The sequence below is a fragment of the Dendrobates tinctorius genome, unplaced genomic scaffold (genome assembly GCF_039654945.1).
Source record: "Dendrobates tinctorius isolate UK_male_01 unplaced genomic scaffold, ASM3965494v1 ptg000059l, whole genome shotgun sequence".
NCBI lineage: Eukaryota > Metazoa > Chordata > Amphibia > Anura > Dendrobatidae > Dendrobates > Dendrobates tinctorius.
In genome coordinates, this window is record NW_027361727.1 from 19,844,933 (window position 1) to 19,866,577 (window position 21,645).

The following is a 21,645-nucleotide window of genomic DNA, read 5'->3' on the forward strand; positions in this document are numbered from 1 at the left end:
AGCATTAATAATTCCCTTACTGCAGAAGCCTGATTGCCAGTTCGCAACAGGCAGCCCGTCCGGCGACCAATTATCCTAGGTGCAGTTCCCCGACTGACCTGAGGGTAAGGGGGGCGCCGGAGAGCTGCGAGTTCCAAAGTGGAACTGAGAAAGTGGGATATACATAAATCCCCGCAGTACTTGGAAGATTGATAGCAGTGGTGGGGCATCCAAATTAAACTCCCCCTGCGGCAAATTGTAGAGCGAGAGTAGCTTGCTGGATATTTTTGGTCACATGGTGCCAGTGGTGGGATAACTAAGATAAGCCCCAACGGTGCCTGTGATAGCCGTGTGCCGGCATTGTGTCTCGTCCCTCCGTCCGCTGATACACCCGTGTCAGTGGTGGGACTGTGACATAGTGGTGACACAGGGTCCGCTGTCCGTCGTGTTTTGGTGGCAGCGGGACCCCCGTTAGTCGCCTCCGCAAGTGGACGAACGGCCGTGGGCTGTTCGTCACATATTGATGGCAGAGCGGTGGGATAATCCTAGAGCATTAGTGATTTGGTTTGAGCAATCATTCCTCTCACTAAAAACCTGCACGGTTCCTGCGGGAATCCTGCATCATAGGTTTTGGAGAACAGACTCAGTGGTTACTAGTCCTGAGACATTAGTGTGTACTTGCAAGTATCCCCCTCCCGTTTCTTCGTTTTTCTTTTTCTATCTTTTATTTGGCAACCATGGCGGCAAAAGGAGAACCTTGGTACAACCGGCAGACAAAGGAAGTTCTTGCTGCGTTATGCACGTACCAAGGCCTTGACGCCACGAACAAAAACAGAGCTCAAATGATCGCGGCTCTAGTGCAGCTGGACAACGACCAGAATCCAGCGAGCGCAGAAGTTGGCCCAAGTTGCAATGGGGCTGCAGCAGAGGCTCCACTCCTGAGCGCTGGCCCCACATTCAACCAGAACAGGGTGGACCCCTATCTGCAAATGGCCTTGGACGAACTCCCCGCCGAAAACAGGGATGGGCGGGTGAGGCTGATCCAGCAATATCGGCAGGAGGCCCAAGCCGAACGTGAGCGCCAAGCTGAGGCTGAGAGGGTCGAGCGTCAAGCCCAGGCTGAGAGAGCTGAGCGCCATGCAGAAGCTCAGAGGGCCCATGAGCTGGAGATGCTCCAGCGGGGGTGGAATGCCCCCACAGCCCGAACCAGTGAGCCCAGCAGCATCCAGACTCCTAAACCCCGGCCAGAGCATTTTCCCGTGATGGAAAAGGACGGGGACTTGGACACGTTCCTGCGAGCCTTTGAGAAAGCCTGCAGACAGTACCAGCTGCCTAGAGACCAATTGGCAAGGTACTTGACCCCAGGGCTAAAAGGCAAAGCCCTGGAGGCATTTGCTTCTCTTCCGCCAGAAGCCGATGACGACTATGACGCCATAAAGCAGGCGCTGATCGCCAAATATCGGCTGACACCTGAGGTATACCGAAAGAAGTTCCGACACCTCCAACGTGGCCCACATGATAGCTACAGTGATGTGGTGCAAGGACTCAGGACCCACTTTGACCAGTGGATCCATGGACTGTCCGTTGAAACCTTTGAGCAGCTACGGGACCTGATGATCAAAGACCAGTTCCTGCATCTCTGCCCAGCTGAGGTCCGACAGTTCATCCTGGACCGAGAACCAACGAACGCAGACAAAGCGGCGCAGATCGCCGACAACTACGAGGCCAACCGGAAGCCCGAGACGCGGAGGCCAGTCGCCACCAGCTGGAAAGGGGGTAAGCCAGCAACCAACCCCAGTGCCCCAGCTAGCCGTCCCTCCGGAGGCCCAGTCCCTGTTGCCAACAGCAGGCCGGCTACTGACAGTCGCCTGTGTCACCACTGCCAGCGGCCTGGTCACTTCTTTTACACCTGTCCGAATAGGCCGAAGAACCCCCCCAGCCAAGGCCCCCGGGCCCAACGCCTCTGTTCTTTTGGTGGGAGGTGTGGTTGGGAGGGCTGACGACAACGTTCAACCTGTTCAGGTGGGGGCCCGTCTTGCTACAGGCCTCAAGGACACCGGGGCTGAACGAACCCTCATCCGTCCTGGACTGGCGGCCCCTGAAGAGTTTGTTGAGGGGAAAACCCTGACTGTCACCGGGATTGGAGGCACCCGTTGTCCCTTGCCAGTGGCACGAGTTTTTCTTGACTGGGGTGCCGGGAGCGGGTTGAGGGAGGTGGGAGTTTCTGAAAACCTGCCCACTGATGTTTTATTGGGGACTGACTTGGGGCGGATGGTGGCATACTACGTCCCTGACACCCTTCCCCAAACTGATAATAAGGGTAACGTTAACCCTGATGATGAAGAGTTTGTTGAGGGGAAACTGAATGTGTTACCTGCTAATGCCTTGATGAGTAATGATGCAACTAACAACCATTCCTTCCCCAGGTACGATGCTGATGTGAATGTACCAAAGCAAACTGATAACCATTCTTCTCCTAGGAAGGATGATGATGATGTTGATGTATCTGTGCCGACTGAACCCGTTAACCCTTTCTTTGAAGCGGTAGATGTGTCCACAGGTACCGAAGTGCTCAGCCCCGTCACTCTGCGGAGTGAGACGGCTGAGGAACCCCTGGCAGGAGTAAGCAACGGTGCTCAAGGAAATGGGGAGGTGCATGGGGACCATGAGGAAGGTAATGCCATGCAGCTGACCAGTGCCACCGAGGAAGGTAACTGGCCCATAAGTAGCACTGCTCCTGAAGTGTTGGGGGTGGATGGGGAGGTAGAGCCCAAGCCAGCACCGGCTGGTGGGTCTGTAGAAATCCCCAGGGAGACAGCATACATAGCAGCTGTCACACGCAGTCAGAGTGCCCAGATCGCAGGTAACGCACTGTCTTCTGGACCCTCTGCTGCTACAGGAGAGACTGAACCAGAGGTGAACCCAGAGCCGGTTCCAGAGGGTCCCAGTAAAGAGGGGACCCTGACGTCACTTCTGGCAGCCTCCAGCATGGAGTTCCAGGCTGCTCTGCACTCAGATGCCAGCCTGGAGAAATTGAGAGGTCTCGCCGAGACGCCCACCTCCAAGTCTGATAAGGAGAGGGTGTTCAGGGAACGAGGAAGGTTGTACCGGGAGACAGTACCCGGAGATCCTAAAAAGGAGTGGTCTAGGGAAAGACAGCAGGTCGTCCCCTATCAGTTCAGAACTGAGTTGTTGCGGATTGCCCATGAGATTCCACTCGCTGGACACTTGGGGATCAGCAAAACAAAGGCACGGCTGTCTCAACACTTCTATTGGCCCAAGATGGGGACAGATGTAACACACTACTGCCGCTCCTGTGCCACCTGTCAAAAAGTGGGTAAGGCGGGGCCTGTTCTTAAGGCTCCCCTTATTCCTTTGCCGGTGATAGAGGAGCCTTTCCAGAGAATCGCGGTGGACATTGTAGGACCGCTGTCCGTCCCCAGCAGCTCCGGAAAGCGATACATTCTCACTGTGGTAGACTACGCTACCCGGTACCCAGAGGCAGTAGCTCTGTCTTCAACCAGGGCAGATAAGGTGGCTGACGCACTGGTGACCATCTTTTCAAGAGCAGGATTTCCCAGGGAGATGCTTACCGATCAAGGGCCCCAATTCATGTCTCGCCTAATGGAGCCTCTCTGTGAGAAAATGCAGGTGACGCAGCTGGTATCGAGTCCGTATCACCCACAGACTAATGGTTTGTGTGAACGTTTCAACGGTACCCTCTAACAGATGCTCCGCATACTGGTTGAGACCCAAGGGCGCGACTGGGAGCGGTACCTCCCACACCTGCTGTTCGCTTACAGAGAAGTTCCGCAGGCCTCGACCGGGTTCTCCCCCTTCGAGCTCCTGTATGGCAGGCGAGTCCGGGGACCCCTTGGGTTTATAAGAGAATCCTGGGAAGATGAGCCAAACCCCACAGAAGTGTCCATCGTGGATTATGTCATGCGCTTCCGTGACAAGATGCAGACCTTGACGCAGTTGGTGCATGACAACATGACGCAGGCTCAGGCTGACCAGAAGCGCTGGTATGACCAGAACGCCCGGGAGCGGACCTACCAGGTGGGTCAAAAGGTGTGGGCGCTGGTCCCTGTACCAACGGATAAGCTTCAGGCAGCCTGGGAAGGCCCATACGTCGTCCACCAACAGCTCAACCCGGTCACCTACGTGGTCACGCTTGACCATGCTCGGGGTAGGCGCAAGGCCTTTCACGTCAACATGCTGAAGGCGCACTACGAACGTGAAGCTTGCGTCCTACCGGTCTGCAATCTGCCAGAGGATGGGGAGGAAGATCCCCTCCTGGACATGCTGGCCCAGGCCAAGGCCAATGGGTCCATTGAGGACATGGAGATAAGTGGTTCGCTCACCGTGTCCCAGCGGTTGCAGTTGATGGCCACCCTGGAACTCTTCCGCCCCGTGTTCACCAACCGTCCTGGGAGGACGGAGTTAGCGGTTCATGAGGTGGACACCGGGAATCACGCCCCATTACGGCGAACACCTTATCGGATCTCTGAAACGGTGCAACAAGTCATGCGCCAAGAGATCGATGAGATGTTAAGGCTGGGGGTGATTCGACGGTCAAAAAGCGCGTGGGCTTCACCTGTAGTCCTCGTGCCTAAAAAGGATCGACCCACCAGGTTCTGCGTGGACTACAGGGGGCTCAACGCCATCACAACCTCTGATGCCCACCCGATGCCGCGCATCGAGGATCTGCTCGAGCGGTTGACAAACGCCAACTACATATCCATCATGGATTTGAGTCAGGGATACTGGCAGATTCCCCTGAGCCCTGAGGCGCAGGAGAAATCCACCTTTATCACCCCCTTTGGACTGTACGAGTCCACGGTCATGCCCTTCGGCATGAAGAATGCCCCTGCCACTTTCCAGCGGATGGTCAACCACCTGCTTCGGGGACTGGAGGAGTACGCGGTGGCGTACTTAGACGATATTGCCGTCTTCAGTTCCACCTGGGAGGAACACCTTCAGCACCTCCAGGAGGTGCTCAAGCGTCTTCACCAGGCAGGCCTGACCATCAAGCCGGGGAAGTGCCAGATAGGCATGCGCAAGGTCCACTACCTGGGGCACCGGGTAGGCGGGGGTTCCATGAGTCCGGAGCCAGAAAAAGTGGACGCAATCGTGTCCTGGCCCACCCCCAGGACCAAGAAACAGGTGAAGTCCTTCTTGGGCACTGCAGGGTACTATAGGCGGTTCGTACAGGACTATAGCACCCTTGACTGACCTCACCAAGCAGAGGCTACCCCAAACAGTCAACTGGACAGATGACTGTGAGGCGGCATTCCAAGCTTTGAAAGCAGCCCTGTGCAACTCTCCAGTGTTGAGAGCAGTCGACAGCAGTCGCCCGTTTCTGGTACAGACCGACGCCAGCGAGTTTGGCCTCGGTGCTGTGCTTAGCCAGGTCGATTCGGGGGACCAAGAGCACCCCGTGTTGTACCTGAGCCGGAAACTTTTGCCGAGGGAAGAGGCATACTCGACCATCGAGAAGGAGTGTCTGGCCATGGTGTGGGCACTGCAGCGTTTGCAGCCCTACCTGTACGGGCGTGCCTTCACGGTGGTAACTGACCACAACCCTCTGAGCTGGTTGCACACAGTGTCCGGAACCAATGGAAGATTGCTCCGCTAAAGCCTTGCTCTTCAACAGTACGATTTTACTGTAAAACACAGGAAGGGCAGTGAAAACAGCAATGCCGATGGGTTGTCCCGCCGGGGCGAACCCGCTGAGGTGCGCATGGCCGATTACCGAGAGGTAATGCCTCCTTAGCGCCCTCTTAAGGGGGGAGGTGTGATGTACAAATGTCTGCAAAATATATTTTCTGTTGGAATGTGCTAGAAATCTCCCCTTCCCTTCTGAGTTACATGGCACACTGAAGCTATAGCAGTGCCTACCCTCCCCCAAGTGTTATCACCTCTCCAGCTAGCAATAGGATACTTCCTGCTATCACCATTTGGCTCCTCTTCAGAGCGGGAAAAACTTCTTTGTTTGAAACGAATAAAACTATGAGAGACTATACCATAAGAACCAAATACCCTAGAGATATGAAAATCACATTTTTGTAATCCGGGCGGTCACAGCGTCGCTGCCGTGGTTCTTGCGAAGCCTAATCCTTTCAGAACCTGAGATATGTGTTCCAGCTAAACGGTGTATCAGAACTACTGCATATTTGGTCTTGAATTATTGTACTCAACAAATCACAACCAATGATGCCCTATGTGTCTGTGCGGGCTGCCCCCACGGAGTTATGATTAGTATAAGTTTTCTAGTGTAATTCTAAATCCAAAAGGGAGAGGTGGGATTAACCCAGCATGCATCTCTCCGTGATGTCACATAGCAAGTCTATAAAGCATTTCCGGGACAAAACCAGCTCAGAACAGCTGCAGGGTCCGGGCTGACAAGAACTCAGATGAGCGGAGAAGTGCAGCTCCGCCTCCACCCCCCTTAAAACCACATGGGATGCCTAACAACAATATGGAACTGTGAGTGTAATCTTTGTTTTCTCCACTTTTATTTTATACCTGTACTGTACATATTTTATGTCTCAATTTTATAGCAACTTTTATCTGTAATCACTGTCCTCTTTCGGAAAATAAATGAAATAATTATTTAGATCTGTCTCCATGCTCTAAGAATCGAACTATACGCCTTTGATAGATAATCGCTACTAATTCAAGGGGTTTGCCACGGACCCTCTTAATTTAACACTGTGAATTAAGTAACCGTGACTGGTGGCAGCGCGTTGTGTATGGCTATTGCGGCTTGCTGGCAGTCTAGAAGGGTCTTATATTGCTGAATGAGGGGCTGCGGCCACAGCATTAATAATTCCCTTACTGCAGAAGCCTGATTGCCAGTTCGCAACAGGCAGCCCGTCCGGCGACCAATTATCCTAGGTGCAGTTCCCTGACTGACCTGAGGGTAAGGGGGGCGCCGGAGAGCTGCGAGTTCCAAAGTGGAACTGAGAAAGTGGGATATACATAAATCCCCGCAGTACTTGGAAGATTGATAGCAGTGGTGGGGCATCCAAATTAAACTCCCCCCTGCGGCAAATTGTAGAGCGAGAGTAGCTTGCTGGATATTTTTGGTCACATGGTGCCAGTGGTGGGATAACTAAGATAAGCCCCAACGGTGCCTGTGATAGCCGTGTGCTGGCATTGTCTCGTCCCTCCGTCCGCTGATACACCCGTGTCAGTGGTGGGACTGTGACATAGTGGTGACACAGGGTCCGCTGTCCGTCGCGTTTTGGTGGCAGCGGGACCCCCGTTAGTCGCCTCCGTAAGTGGACGAACCGCCGTGGGCTGTTCGTCACATGCAATATAATCATTATAATTTGTTATAACTAACCACAGTTGGTTACTATGCCCAGGCAACGCCGGGCTCTTCAGCTAGTTGTCTATAAAGCTGTAAAGATCTTCGGACACTTTTAAAGAGTTCTGCTGTGAACAGCAATATTTGGAATTTCTGATAAGTGTAAATTTTTTTTTTTCTTTTCAAGAACCTATGTCTGTGAAATCTCTGCAGATCGGCGCTGTAACCACATATTCTGTATCTTTGACATGGAGTAAGCCTGATGAGTATCAGATGCCTTACAGATACAGAGTCCAGACCAATGTCACCTCATCAACCACAATGATAAATGATACAATAGTGGCAAGTGAATCAGCGACCATAATGAATCTGACACCGGGAGAAACATACACATTCATGGTCTATACAAGAGCTGCCGATAACAGCACTGAATCTGACGCGGTGTTAAATACGACTTGCACAAGTGAGTACAGAGTAGCTGAAATCAGTAAATTATGTAAGCACTTTTTCTTTGGACTGTGTAAGATGGTCAAGCGAGAAAATCATGGTCGAGATTCAGTTCCCACTCGTTTTGGCATCCTACAGAAAATTGTGAATCCTGGCTGGGTGTTAGTGCTGTGAGGTCCTTGTGCCTGTGCAGGCTGCCGGTAACCGCTGGTATTGGCTGGCCAGGACCATGAGTTCCACAGATTAGTATAAGAGACTTCTGTTCAAACATGGAAACTTTACTGAACTTGATGAGGATTATATACAAGGGATAGTGAGTACAGAGTCTTCAGCATTTTTCATTCACAAAAAAAAAGTAGCTTGGTACCGGTACATTCAGATAAAGAATACATTTCACTGACATCATCCTTCCACTGTAGTCTGCTCCAGGGCGGTATAGAACACTGCTTTGCTCTACTTTGCTACAGCCCTGCTTGTCCCCACAGTAAAGTTCAGCAAGTTTCTCTACACCTGCTCAGCAGCTCCGCGTCATATTGCTATGGACGCCTTGGATCTATAGCTCACGACCCTCATTAGTCCCACAATCTGTCCTCTTTAGGTCCGTACATTCAGCGTTTATCAAGCTCAGGGTTTCTCATCACACGTCGTCGTATCCAAGGACCACTTTAAAGTAGAAGGCCACTCTGCCGCCTCTGTCAGTTCCTAGTCACTTTATCTCATTGTCCTATCGATCTCCTCTGCTGTAGTTCACCCAAACAGCAGCACTGCACACTTGTCACTTCTTCAGACTTTAACTCTTCTCTGACTAACTTCACCAAGCAGGTCACTTGTCCAAGCACTAAACCCTCCCCCTATGGGCTAGTCCCAACATTAACTCTGTCCCTGACCCTGAAGTCTGTTGCTGGGGAAACATACCCTTTCACCTACATTCTATGCTAACACTACTTTATGTCCTGAATCCTAACCCATGTCTTTCATGCATCACATCACTATACATTATAATACTTTACATTATCACATTACATAGGCAAACATCTTATACGTCACATGACACAAGATGTACACAAGATACAAGACATTATTCAGATTACACATCGCATTGTACACAGCAGTGGTGTCTTCAAGGGGAGAGCAGGGCAATATGTCAATCTCCTTACAACTGCACTCAGCTATTATTGTCAATGACCTAGACAATGAATGGATGCACCCGCCACCCCCATGCTTTGTTGTTGTCCATAGAGAACCAAAGAAGAATGGGGTACACCGATCTAACAATTACAATTGTAGGCAAAAATTCCCACATTTTGCTTCTTCAGTGTTTTTAGATTTTTTTTTTAGTCAGAGTTTATATGGTTACTGAACTACAAATATCAGCATTTCATAAGTTTTTGTGTAGTCTTAATATTTACAGCTTTGATCTTATTTTTTACCAACTGTAATTGATTGACAGCTGGCTGGATATCAGCTTTTGGACCAAAACCTGACTGATATCAATAAAATGTATTTTGGTTTTTTTTAGATCCAGGGGCTGTAAATGATTTCAACTGTGCGGGTCAATTCAATTCAACATCTCTAACTTTCACATGGAGCTGTCCAGAAGGACTGTATACCGGCTTTACAATTATAGCAACCAACAAAACCTCAACCACCAATAATGTTTCTGTTGCCCAGTGCAATTCTGATCCATATAATTATACTATGAAAGATTTAAATTTCTACACAAATTATACAGTCCGTGTGATAACTCTGACTTCGTGCAGCAGATCCAGTATGGTAATACTGACGACATGCCAAACCTGGAAAGGGAGCCGTAAGTACATGAACTGAATACCATATTCAGTTATGTTCCAGTGTTTAAGAAAATCTCTCTGAGGCCCCCTTCACATGTCCGTGTTTGCAGTACGTGTTGTGTAAACCACACAGACACATATCCGTTTTTTACCGACAGCACGGATAACAAGAGCCAATACAAGGCTATGGGTCCGTGTAAAACACGTATAGCTCATGGATGGCACCATGTGTGCCATCCGTGTGCTGTACGTTTAACATTGCAAAGTATAGTAGGAGCTTTGTAATTTCTTTTGCCATACCTGAAAGATACTGATGGCACACGGATCCAAAACACTGACACCGTACTGTATTTTCCAATACTATTTTTATACGGATGTGTAAAGGAAGCCTTAAATCTATTGCTTTTAAACCTTATTAGATGGATTGTCGTTTTTACAGATTACTTTATTAGACATAAATTATAAATCGCCTTTAACTTTCACTGTTTTAATACATGGTCTTGTTATTCATAGACATTCCTCCCCATCAATCCCAGGGCAGGACACGTAAACACAGATTCTGTTATTGGTGTTTGTGTACTTTTTGACCCTTTTCTCCTTTGAGAGCGTTACTTTATGGCAGTCAGATCTACTATAAACCTCATTCACAGATTTGTTTTTTTTTCCATGATAAGCAAAAGATTAACCTTATTTTTCCAGTGTTCAGAATACATTCTTGATCCATGAGCTAATTTTTACAATCATTGTTGTATCCGTTTTTCTTGACTAAAAATAATAATTTTCCCTTCACCCATGACAGCACACCTGAGAGAGGGATCCACCAGGATAGGAACCTACTGAGATATAAGGGGCGGCACCTCTCCCCCGTCAGGCCTGTCCCGGCGCGGGAAGAACAGGGGTCTCACCTGTAAGCCGGCCGTCGGGTGCTGGAGGCACAGTCCCCGGTGACCTCTCGGTCTCCGGGGACGTGTGGGCGCAGGCGGGGATCCCGGTGGTTCCTGGAAACCCCGCTGCGCCGCCCTCCCCTCGCACGGGCCCGCGACCTCAATCCCCGGAACAGCTAGCAGGGGAGAGCCGCGGGTGCCTTCCGGCCACTGACTTCAGCGGCGCAGAGAATCATGGGTGCGCCGGATGACTTCAGCAAAGGGCGACGGTGTCATGGCACCGGGTGCGACGCTGGCTGGCTTTCTGAAGCGGTCGGCCAGCAGTCGCAGGGAGGAGGGGAGGAGACACCCACCAAGACGGAGGCGCAGCATATTAAAACGAGGAACAAGCGGCATGGCAGGCGGTGCAAGATGGAGTCAGAACAGGAGCGTTCATTGTCTCTGCCTCCCTCACAGCCCTCTGGCCACAAACATGGAAGCCATTCAAGCAGCAGTTGCCCCAGCCGCAGGTCAGGGGACTCCTCCGGGTCCAAAGAGCACTGGTCACGTGCTCCGACGCAGCCTCTGAGTCCGGTACCCTTGATTACGGGTGGTGAGTGATCTTCGTGAATGCTAGTATTATGTTAATAGGGGTTCCCTGTTGTATGTTTGCCCCGTTGGAAAAACCTAAACAAGCGGGAAGTAAGAAGGCAAGCAATAGGAAGAAAGGCTTCCCCAGGTTCCCGATGGATCAGAGGAGACAGCCCTTTCGGAGAGGAAGATTCAATAGGGGTCGTCCTCCGGCTGATAGAAGAAGATGGGAAGATAAAAGGAAAAAGGAGTCGGGATTTATGTTTGGTGGAGGCACCTCCACTTCAAAGAAATCTCCACAATGACGCCAGCATTCCGGTAGGGGGGAAATTGGCACTCTTTTCTCAGGCCTGGGAAAAGATCTCTTCCAATACCTGGATCCTAGGCATCTTAAGAGAAGGCCTGAGAATCCCCTTTTTTCGCCAGCCAAAAGCGGTGTTTGTCATTACCCCTATCAGGAAAGCGATCAAAGAACAGTTGGCCTTGGAATCAGAGATCCTGAGCCTGATAGACAAGGAGGTCCTTTCCGAAGTCCCAAACACACAGAAAGGAAGAGGATTCTATTCCCCCCTTTTTCTTATAAAGAAACCAGATCAATCATTCAGGACGATCATAAACCTCAGAGGTCTCAATCGGTGGATAAGGAATCAGACCTCCAAGATAGAATCGGTGGCTACGGCCATAAAGCTGCTACATCAAGATTTGTTTTATGGCCGTAGTCGATTTGAAGGATGCATATTATCACATCCTATCCATCCAGATTACCAAAAATACTTGAGTGGCTCTCTATATCCAGGGCATATGCAGGCATTTCCAATTCAGAGCTCTTCCATTTGGCATATCTATTGCCCCGGGGGTTTTTACCAAGGTCATAGCGGAGGTAACAGCCTTTCTCCGGATTCACGATACGGTCATAATACCCTACTTGGACGATTTCCTTATAGTAGGCAGCTCAGAGGACCACTGCACGGCACAGTTGGGCCGGGTGACGGACAGCTTACAGGAAGTAGGATGATAATAAATTTCAAAAAATCAAAACTACAGCCCCTAAAATAACCCAGACCTTCCTTGGATTTATCCTGGATTCAGAACAGCAGGCGTGTCTGCTTCCGGATACCAAAATAGAGAAGGTGCAGAACATGACTCTGGCTGCCCAAAACCAACCTCATATGACATTGAGAAACGCAATGTCTCTACTAGGTACCCTGACGGCCTGTATTCCGGCGGTCAGGTGGGCTCAATTTCACACCCGACAGCTCCATGGAGAGATATTGTCAGCACAAAGATCGCTGAGAGGGCATTTAGAAGGAAGACTGGAGCTTTCCTTAGAGACCAGGGACTCTCTCAACTGGTGGCTGGACAGTACAAACTTGGCTTCGGGAATCCCTTGGGACAGACAGACGACCGACTTAATACTAACAGATGCAAGCTCCTCGGGGTGGGGGCACACCTAAGGGGTTATGTAGCCCAGGGTTCCTGGAGGCCGCAAGAAAAGGGGGCATCTTTCAACCTGAGAGAACTGTGGGCAGTGAACAAAGCCCTAAGCCACTTCATTCCCCTACTCAGGGGTTGCAACGTCCGCATCATGTCGGACAACAAAGCAACAGTGGCGTACATCAACCACCAAGGGGGGGACAAGATCACACTCCCTAATGAAGGCAGCGAGCGACATTCTTGGCAGAGCGGAGCAACACCTACACTCCTTAACAGCCTTGCGCAGAAAACATAGAGGCCGATTTCCTGAGCCGCAATACTCTGAGGCAAGGGGAATGGGCTCTAAATCGGTCCGTTTTTCAAAAAATAACACAGCTTTGGGGAAACCAGTGATAGACCTCTTTGCCAACAAGTACAACAGGCAAACAGAGAGGTTTTGCTCACTAAACCCAAGAGAAAAACCATGGGCAGTGAAGTGCAAATTCCGTGGGACTTCAGGCTAGCCTATGCGTTCCCCCCAGTGGCTCTCATCCCAACAGTTGTCAAGAAGATCAGGAGCGATCAAGCCAGGGTGATTCTAATAGCCCCACTTTGGCCAAAAAGGCCCTGGTTTGCTCTGCTACGAATGATGTCCCTCTCCGATCCATGGGTTCTGCCAGGAATCCCGGACCTACTAGCTCAAGGTCCAATATTCCACGCTCAGGTCAAAGGATTCCATCTGACGGCGTGGAATTTGAAAGGTCGCTTTTAATGGATAGAGGGTTCTCTCCCGGGTTGGTGGCCACCCTGCTAAAGAGTAGGAAACCGGTGACGACCAATATCCACGGCAGAACATGGAATAAATTCCTGCAGTTCCTAGCTAAGCCGTTAGAGCAAGAGCCCCCGATTAGTGCCATCTTGGAGTTTTTACAATCAGGATTGCAGCTGGGGTTAGCGGTAAACACTCTTAAAGTTCAGGTATCTGCACTAGGAGCGCTCTATAACTGCAACTTGGCAGCAAATAGATGGGTAGCCAGATTTATCAAATCCTGCCATAGGGCTAGGTCTATCCTAATACCTAGAATAGCCCCGTGGGATTTAAACCTGGTACTAGAGGCCCTTACAAAAGAGCCATATGAGCCTTTACATCAGCTACCCATAAAATATCTGACCCTAAAGACGATCATTTTAGTGGCCCTTACATCGGTCCGTAGAGTAAGCGACTTGCAGGCTCTCTCGGTAAAGCCACCCTATACACAAGTCTTTCAGGACAGGGTGATATTAAGAACAGACCCCGCTTATCTGCCTAAGGTAGCATCAGATTTCCATCGAGGTCAGGAGATTATCCTCCCATCCTTCTGCGATAATCCAAAGAATTCAGGGGAGGAAAAATTCCATAGTTTGGATGTTAAGAGAGCCCTGTTAGAATACATATCTGTCACTAGCCAGTGGAGGAGGTCCCAGTCCCTATTCGTAGCCTTTCAAGGTGCCAGGAAGGGCTATGGGGTTTCAAAAGGGACTATTGCCAGATGGATCAGGGAGGCCATTAGTGTAGCCTACTCAGCTAGTGGTGTTCCGATTCCTGACGGCATCAAGGCTCATTCCACCAGAGCCCTGGCGACCTCCTGGGCTGAAAAGGCAGAGGTATCGATTGAAAAAATTTGTAAGGCCGCTACCTGGGCCTCACCTTCAACCTTCTTTAAGCACTATAGATTAAATCTATCCTCCTCTGCTGACTTAACCTTTGGTAGAAGGGTACTGCAAGCGGTGGTCCCTCCCTAAGGTATTTCAAAGTCTCCAAAAATCTCTCAGGTGTGCTGTCATGGGTGAAGGGAAAACCACCATGGTTACTTACCGGTAGCCAGTTTTTCCGGAACCCATGACAGCGCCCATATATCCCCCCCCCCTTTTTCACCGTATGGGTGTGCACGATTAGTAGGGTGCGTTTGTGTGATGTGTTGGATTAACATGTAACTAACAGGGAAGTCCTCTCAATGCTCTGTAATCAACTGAAGCGGGGGAGAGGTGCCGCCCCTTATATCTCAGTAGGGTCCTGGCGGGGCAGATCCCTCTTTCAGGTGTGCTGTCATGGGTTCCGGAAAAAAACGGCTACCGGTAAGTAACCATGGTGGTTTCAAAGCTTTTCCTTAGAGAAAAAAGGCAGCACTCAGTAGAAATGCGGATGGCATTCAAATGTCAGTTTGGTCTACATTTTCCTGAACACTTGGCTGACTTCAATTTTTTTCTGCATGTGATCAATGCATGTTTATTAAGACTTCACTTAACCTCTTTGTAATAGTACTGTATTTTTCGGACTATAAGACGCACCTCAAATTTTCAGAAGGAAAATGGGGAAAAAAACTGTGTCAAATGGGGGTCCGTCTTACAGTCCGAATTTAGCTTACCGGGGGGATCGGCAGCGCTGGTGGAGCGTGGTTACAGGGGGTGTTCGGTAGTCCAGCGATATGACTCTCATCCCAGGCTGATGCGGTGGCCGCCGGGAAATTCCATCCCAGACTCGTGTGGCGGTGGTGCTCTGTGGTGCGGGGGAGCTCCGCCGACATTTTGTGAAAGCCCGGCGAATGCTCAGATTGAGATCTCGGCACCAAAATCTTGTCCCAAGATCTCGGGCGAGATCTTGTTGCCGAGATCTTAATCTGAGCATGCAACGCCCCTGACAACTATTTTCCCGGAGGCCACCGCATCGCAGCAGATTGAGATCTTGGCAACGAGATCTCGTCCCGATCTCAATCTGAGCATGCGCGGCCCCCCCAGCGACCATTTTCCCGGAGGCCACGCTTCGCAACAATGGATATGCATGGCGCATCTACTTTTAGCAGCAGCCACCCAAGTCTGCTCAATCGCTGCTCTGTAACCATCGCCATCCTCATCCACATTGGACTTCATAGAAAACTATTAATTTTACCATATATAGCAGTATTGCCGTATATAGTATAAGCAATCAGTTGATTGCAGGTTCAAGTCCTACAAGAGAGAGAAAAAAATGAAGTAGAAATTATAAATAAAAAATATTTTTAGAATTTAAAACTTAAGAAAAAAATCAATGTTTACTTAAACCACCACTCTTTCCCTAATTAAAAACAAACAAAAAAAACCACTTATTTGGTATGGCTGTGTTTGTGTAAGTCCATATTATGAATATCTAAAATAGATTAACCTGTATGATCAACTGTGTAAAGAAGAAGAAAATGGTGATATTCTTTTTTAACTACTTAAAAAAATAATAAAAATCTGCATTGCAAGTCTAATATTCCCAAACTTTTATTGATCTGGAGAATCCTGTTGTCAGGTCATTTTTACCTCACAATGAATTACCGTAAACTCAAAGGACAATGGTAAAATTGCAGTTTCTTCACCATTTTTTTCCCGTTTTCCAGTACATTATATGGTAAAATGAATTGTTTCATTCAAGACTACAACTCTTCCCACAAAAAGCAAGCCCGTATATGACAATGTCAATGGAAAAGTAAAGTTATGGCTTATGGAAGAAGAAGAGGAAAACGTATAGAAATATTGCCCAGTCCTGAAGGGGTTACAAATCTCATTGCCTGTACAACAGAACTGGTCCAAACAACCCAGAATATAATATAAAGCGTGAATGCAGCAAATCTGCACTGTATCTGTACAAATCTCTTCTACATGTTGTAAAGGTTTTTGAAATACAGAGCTTCTACATCTTTGTTTTGCAGAAAATTTTGTTTTGAAATAAACAAAATCTTTTGAAAAACAAAACTGTAAAATTTGTGTATTTTACCATGAATTTGCATGGTCTTTCTGTGAAATTTAGGCCTGTTTCACATTTCAGTTATTTGACGTCAGTCAAAATCCGCCAGAGTGTGAAAAAACTGATCCGCTTCCGTTTTGCCACAAACGGAGGGCACAGGCTCCGTTTTTTTGACGGATCTGTTTTAGCCGAAGTGCATGACATTTAAAGTGACACGACTCAAGACAGAGAGAGATTTTTTTGCTGCCAGAACGGGTTTCGGGGGTTAAATTTCTAATTTCATGAAAGGAAATACTTCCGGGCATGATCCATTGGCAGATTCCGTCAATTAACGGTTGGCAACGCCCATAGGCGTCCATTATAATGCATGACGGACGGTGACGGATCCGTTGCTATCCGCTGTTTTAACGCAGACAAATAACGTTTCATCGTCCGTCCACCCCAGCGGACGCCAAAATTATGACGGATCCGTGAAAAATGGATGCAACAGATGACCATCTGTCAAAATCTGCCGCTAATGCAAGTCTATGGGGGGAAAAAACGGATCCGCCCAAAAAAAAAAATGGCGGATCAGTTTTTTTTTTTTTGCAAAACGGCGAATTTTGACTGACGTCAAAAAACTGAAGTGTGAAACAGGCCTTACAGCCAACATATTCGCTACATGTGTGTTCACCTTAATATGGCTTATTTACATGAAGAGATGGTGAGATTTGAGGTGTGACAAAATACGTTAATCACACAGCAAGAATCCAGGATTAGGGAATTGGGGAAGCTAAACAAACTGGGAGAATGGACCAAAAATTTGCATTTTAAACAAACACTGTTTAAAAACATCAAGTATTTCATATTGTACCATCAATGTATTGCTTTAGTGTTGAACATTCATTTTATACCACTACTCGTAGATTAGTATATAGATTTAGGAGGAATTTGAGTATACAACAGCACAAGAAATTCTATTGCTATTCCAATGTTTCCGTTTGTTCACATATGGTATAGACATCGTGTAATAATCTTAAATCTTATGTTGCAGCAGATACTGTATAAAAAAAATCATATGGATACTTTTCCCTTTTTTTAGCACTCCCTGAGCCAAGTGGGTCAGTTAGCAAAATTACTTCTACTTATTACACTCTTCAGATTTCTTTTACGGAGTTTGATTCCACTAATGGACCTATTGATGGTTATGCCATAATTGTATCACGTTCAAATGGTAAGATATAATATTAAGAAATAAGGTAAGAGAAGCTTTAGAAGGTTTTTTTATTATATGGACTGAAAGGGACCAAATAAGGCCCAACCATTGTTGTAGGTGATCTATGATTAGACAGTGTGAAGTTTGTATTGAAACATTTTATTTGTGGGCAAATATGTTAGAAAAACACTAAAACACTGTAAAACCATGTTTCTGTTCTGGACCAGGAGTCCGGCTTGTTCATCTTCTGGTCGGTCTTGATTCTTATTGAATTTCTGTATTAGTGCATTTACAGATGTTGGTGCCAATTTGAAACTTTGCTAACATTAGCTCCATGTAGCCATACCTAGTGCATAAATGCCCCACTGTCCCATGATGAAACAGATGTACTAAGCAAGAAGTTGTGCGTTGTAAGGAATCAAGCCCCCTTTCAGTTTTTCCTAATCTTTTGAATAGCAAGTTTGTGTGTTAGTCTCACTTTAAGTGCCCGGGGCGCAGGCATGGGGGAGAGTGATGTCAGTCACTGACACCTATCACTCCTCTCTGTACTGTGCCCAAGCCATCGCTCCCACATTGCACTTAATACAGTTGATGTCAGAGCCGCGTTGCCCGGGAGAGGAGCTATCATCAGCTCCCTGCCCTGCCGGGATCTCCTGTAGAAAGCATACCATTTTCAGCCTGCACCCTGTTGGAGACTGCGCACACAGGGGATGTAGTATGGCACCTTAAGGTGACGTCATCGCACCATCCAGTGTTCAATGCTCTATGGGAAACAAGGAGACGGCGACCGCGATGTACAGGGAGCCGGAATTAGGTGAGTGTATATATATTTTGCCAATGAATGAGGGACACAAGTGGAGCTGGCTCTGGGGGACATATCACAAGAGAGGCTGTGGGGGACACTATACCTGGGCTGTTGGGACATCATCTAATATATAAAGCTCAAGTGTGTGTGTGTGTATGTCCGGGATTGGCATCCGCACCGTCGCAGCTACAGCCACAAAATTTGGCACAGTCACACGTCTGGACCCAGAGAGTGTCCTAGGCTATGTTGTGAGGCGAAATTTTAACCCCGCGTGTTCCAATTCACCAAACAATTTTGCCCCTATCTACATAATGGGGAAAAAGTGTGTGTGCATCAAGCCCAGCCCTTCATTATGATGTGTCAATTGTTGCCATGGCGACGCTGATTCATCATAGGTTGCAATGGTGACGGTTATGTCATAACGGTTGCCATGGTGATGATGTCATAATGGGTATATGGGCACAGGACTATGGGATGGAGGATATGTATGATGGGTATATGGGCACGGGACTATGGGATGAAGGATATGTATGACGGGTATATGGGCACGGGACTATGGGATGGAGGATATGTATGATGGGTATATGGGCATGGGACTGTAACATGAAGGATGTGTGATGGGTATATGGGCACTCGACTATGGGATGGCGAATATGTATGATGGGTATATGGGCACTCGACTATGGGATGGCGAATATGTATGATGGGTATATGGGCACGGGCCTATGGGATGGAGGATATGTATGATGGGTATATGGGCACGGGACTATGGGATCGTGGATATGTATGATGGTTATATGGGCACGGGACTATGGGATGGAGGATAATTATAATTTGCTATAACTAATCACAGTTAGTTACTATGCCTGGGCAGCGCCAGGCTCTTCAGCTAGTATTATATAGAATATGTGTGGGGCATCATTGTATAGGAGACTGTAGGTGGAATCATACTGTTTAGGCGTTTGTAAGGGACATCATACTGTATATTGGATGGTTGTTGTGGATATCACACTGTATGGATGACTGTGGTCACCATCATACAGTCTAGGGGGATAGTGTAAGGTTGAAAGGACAACATGGTGGGCAGTATGAAGTCATAGTGTGAAAAGGGGCAAAGAATGGATATAGAGAGGGGGCAACATGAAATGGGGGCACAGTATGGAGAGATGTTAGCATGGCGGGGGGGGAACAGTGTGGAGATAGAGTGTAAGGGGAAACTAGAGAGGGCACAGCCATGGTTCATAATGGAAGGTGTGGTTGTTATATCTGATAATGGCATACGGTTGGGCGGTTATAGCTCATGGTGGACAGTGTGGAGGCCATATACCATAGGAGGCTTATTTAGGACATAATATGGTCAGATATTTTTATGCAGAAGGCATTTTAATAACACTTATGTTTAAACCCTTTCTGCCATCTGACGTACTATCCCATCCACAGTACCTGGGCCCGTATGACCGGGGACGGGATAGTACGTCATAGCGATCAGCGGCACTCCCGGGGGAGGCGCCGCTGATCTCAGCCGGCACTATATATCGGGGCGGTCAGCACATTAACCCCTGGCACACTGTGATCAAACATGCTCTCAAAGTCCCTGCAGATGGCCACAAAATAATAAACTGGCCGCCAGACTGGGTGTTGTAAATAGATTATTGCCATCTATAGTATAGCAATAATAAAAAAAAGCTTTTGTTTATGACAAGGTTTAGTTTTAATTCTTTGTGAGGTGCATTAGAAAGAGCAATTTTGTTACTGTGTTTTGGATTTTATTATAGCATTAACTGTGCATTAAAAATGTTCCTTTTTTTTTTCTCTGCGGCATTACGAATTTGACAGTACAAAATTGGTATAGATATTGGGTTTTACTACTTTTACAAAATATTCATAGATTCTGATACTTTACATATATCTTCTGTGTCATCAGGAAATGGTAAACCATCTCAAAATGATCTGTTGAACACCTACACTGATTTTAATACTAAGAAAACTGATGCATATGTTGCAACGATTATCCAAAAGAACAAATCCTCACAGAGGTCCAGCCCTGCAGCTACTCAAACAGTGACGATTGGAGATGACTCTAATGATCCACCTTATAAAAATGGGGCTCTGGATCCTGGAACACCATATTGGTAAATGAGCTTCCCACGTGTTTCTACTGATAACTGGGGAATAGCTTTACTATTGGTTATGGCTTCCAGTGTGAGGATATTGCTGCCTCTCACCTTCATCCTAGTGTGTGTAGAGGGTACCCAAACCCAGTTTTACCACTATACTATGACCAAATAATGTTAGATACCATTTCTGCAGTGTAAGTGATTAAAGTACCGTTATCTACAACGAGCTGAAGAGCCCGGCGCTGCCCGGGCATAGTAACCAACTGTGGTTAGTTATAGCAAATTATAATTATCCTCCATCCCATAGTCCCGTGCCCATATACCCATCATACATATCCACGATCCCATAGGCCCGTGCCCATATACCCATCATACATATCCTCCATCCCATAGTCCCGTGCCCATATACCCACCACGCATCCTCCATCCCATAGTCCCATGCCCATATACCCATCATACATATCCTCCATCCCATAGTCCCATGCCCATATACCCATCACACATCCTACATCCCATAGTCCCATGCCCATATACCCATCATACATATCCTCCATCCCATAGTCCCATGCCCATATACCCATCACACATCCTACATCCCATAGTCCCATGCCCATATACCCATCACACATCCTTCATCCCATAGTCCCATGCCCATATACCCATCATACATATTCGCCATCCCATAGTCCCGTGCCCATATACCCATTATGACATCATCATCACCATGGCAACCGTTATGACATAACCGTCACCAATGCAACCTATGATGAATCAGCGTCACCATGGCAACAATTGTGACATCATAATGAAGGGCGGGGCTTGATGCACACACACTTTTTCCCCATTATGTAGATAGGGGCAAAATTGTTTGGTGAATTGGAACGCGTGGAGTTAAAATTTCACCTCACAACATAGCTTAGGACACTCTCGGGGTCCAGACGTGTGACTATGCCAAATTTTGTGGCTGTAGCTGCGACGGTGCGGATGCCAATCCCGGACATACATACATACATACATACATACATACATACATACATACATACATACACACAGACTTGAGCTTTATATATTAGATGACTCACAAGTGCCGTGCTTTCTGATAGTTGTTCACTTTAACCATTTTTTTAATTCTAAGATCGTTTTAAGGACTCTTCCATCCGCAACCTAGATGCACTTGAGTTTTCATATTCCAGCAAACAGAAAATAGTAATAGAAAGTAAAAATGTCCCCAAGTATACCCATATAAAGTAATAATGCCCTGTGTTCGCTTACAAAATAATAATGCCCTTGGTGTGCTATCTATAAGGTAATAGTACACCTTCAGTGCCCATTTACTTAGTAATGCTACACATGTGTCCTTCAAATAGTAACAATGCCCCAATGCC

General features: G+C 47.7%; 1 protein-coding gene across 1 annotated transcript in view; it reads left to right on the top strand.

Moving 5' to 3' along the window:
* The window catches only part of LOC141092401 (receptor-type tyrosine-protein phosphatase beta-like), a 239,049-nt gene that overhangs the window by 185,134 nt on the left and 32,270 nt on the right, over window positions 1–21,645 (top strand). The window contains exons 28-31 of the mRNA XM_073578524.1: window positions 7,482–7,757; window positions 9,261–9,551; window positions 17,225–17,356; window positions 20,068–20,275. Of these exons, the coding sequence (XP_073434625.1) occupies window positions 7,482–7,757; window positions 9,261–9,551; window positions 17,225–17,356; window positions 20,068–20,275 (907 nt within the window). The remainder of the gene's footprint in view (window positions 1–7,481; window positions 7,758–9,260; window positions 9,552–17,224; window positions 17,357–20,067; window positions 20,276–21,645) is intronic.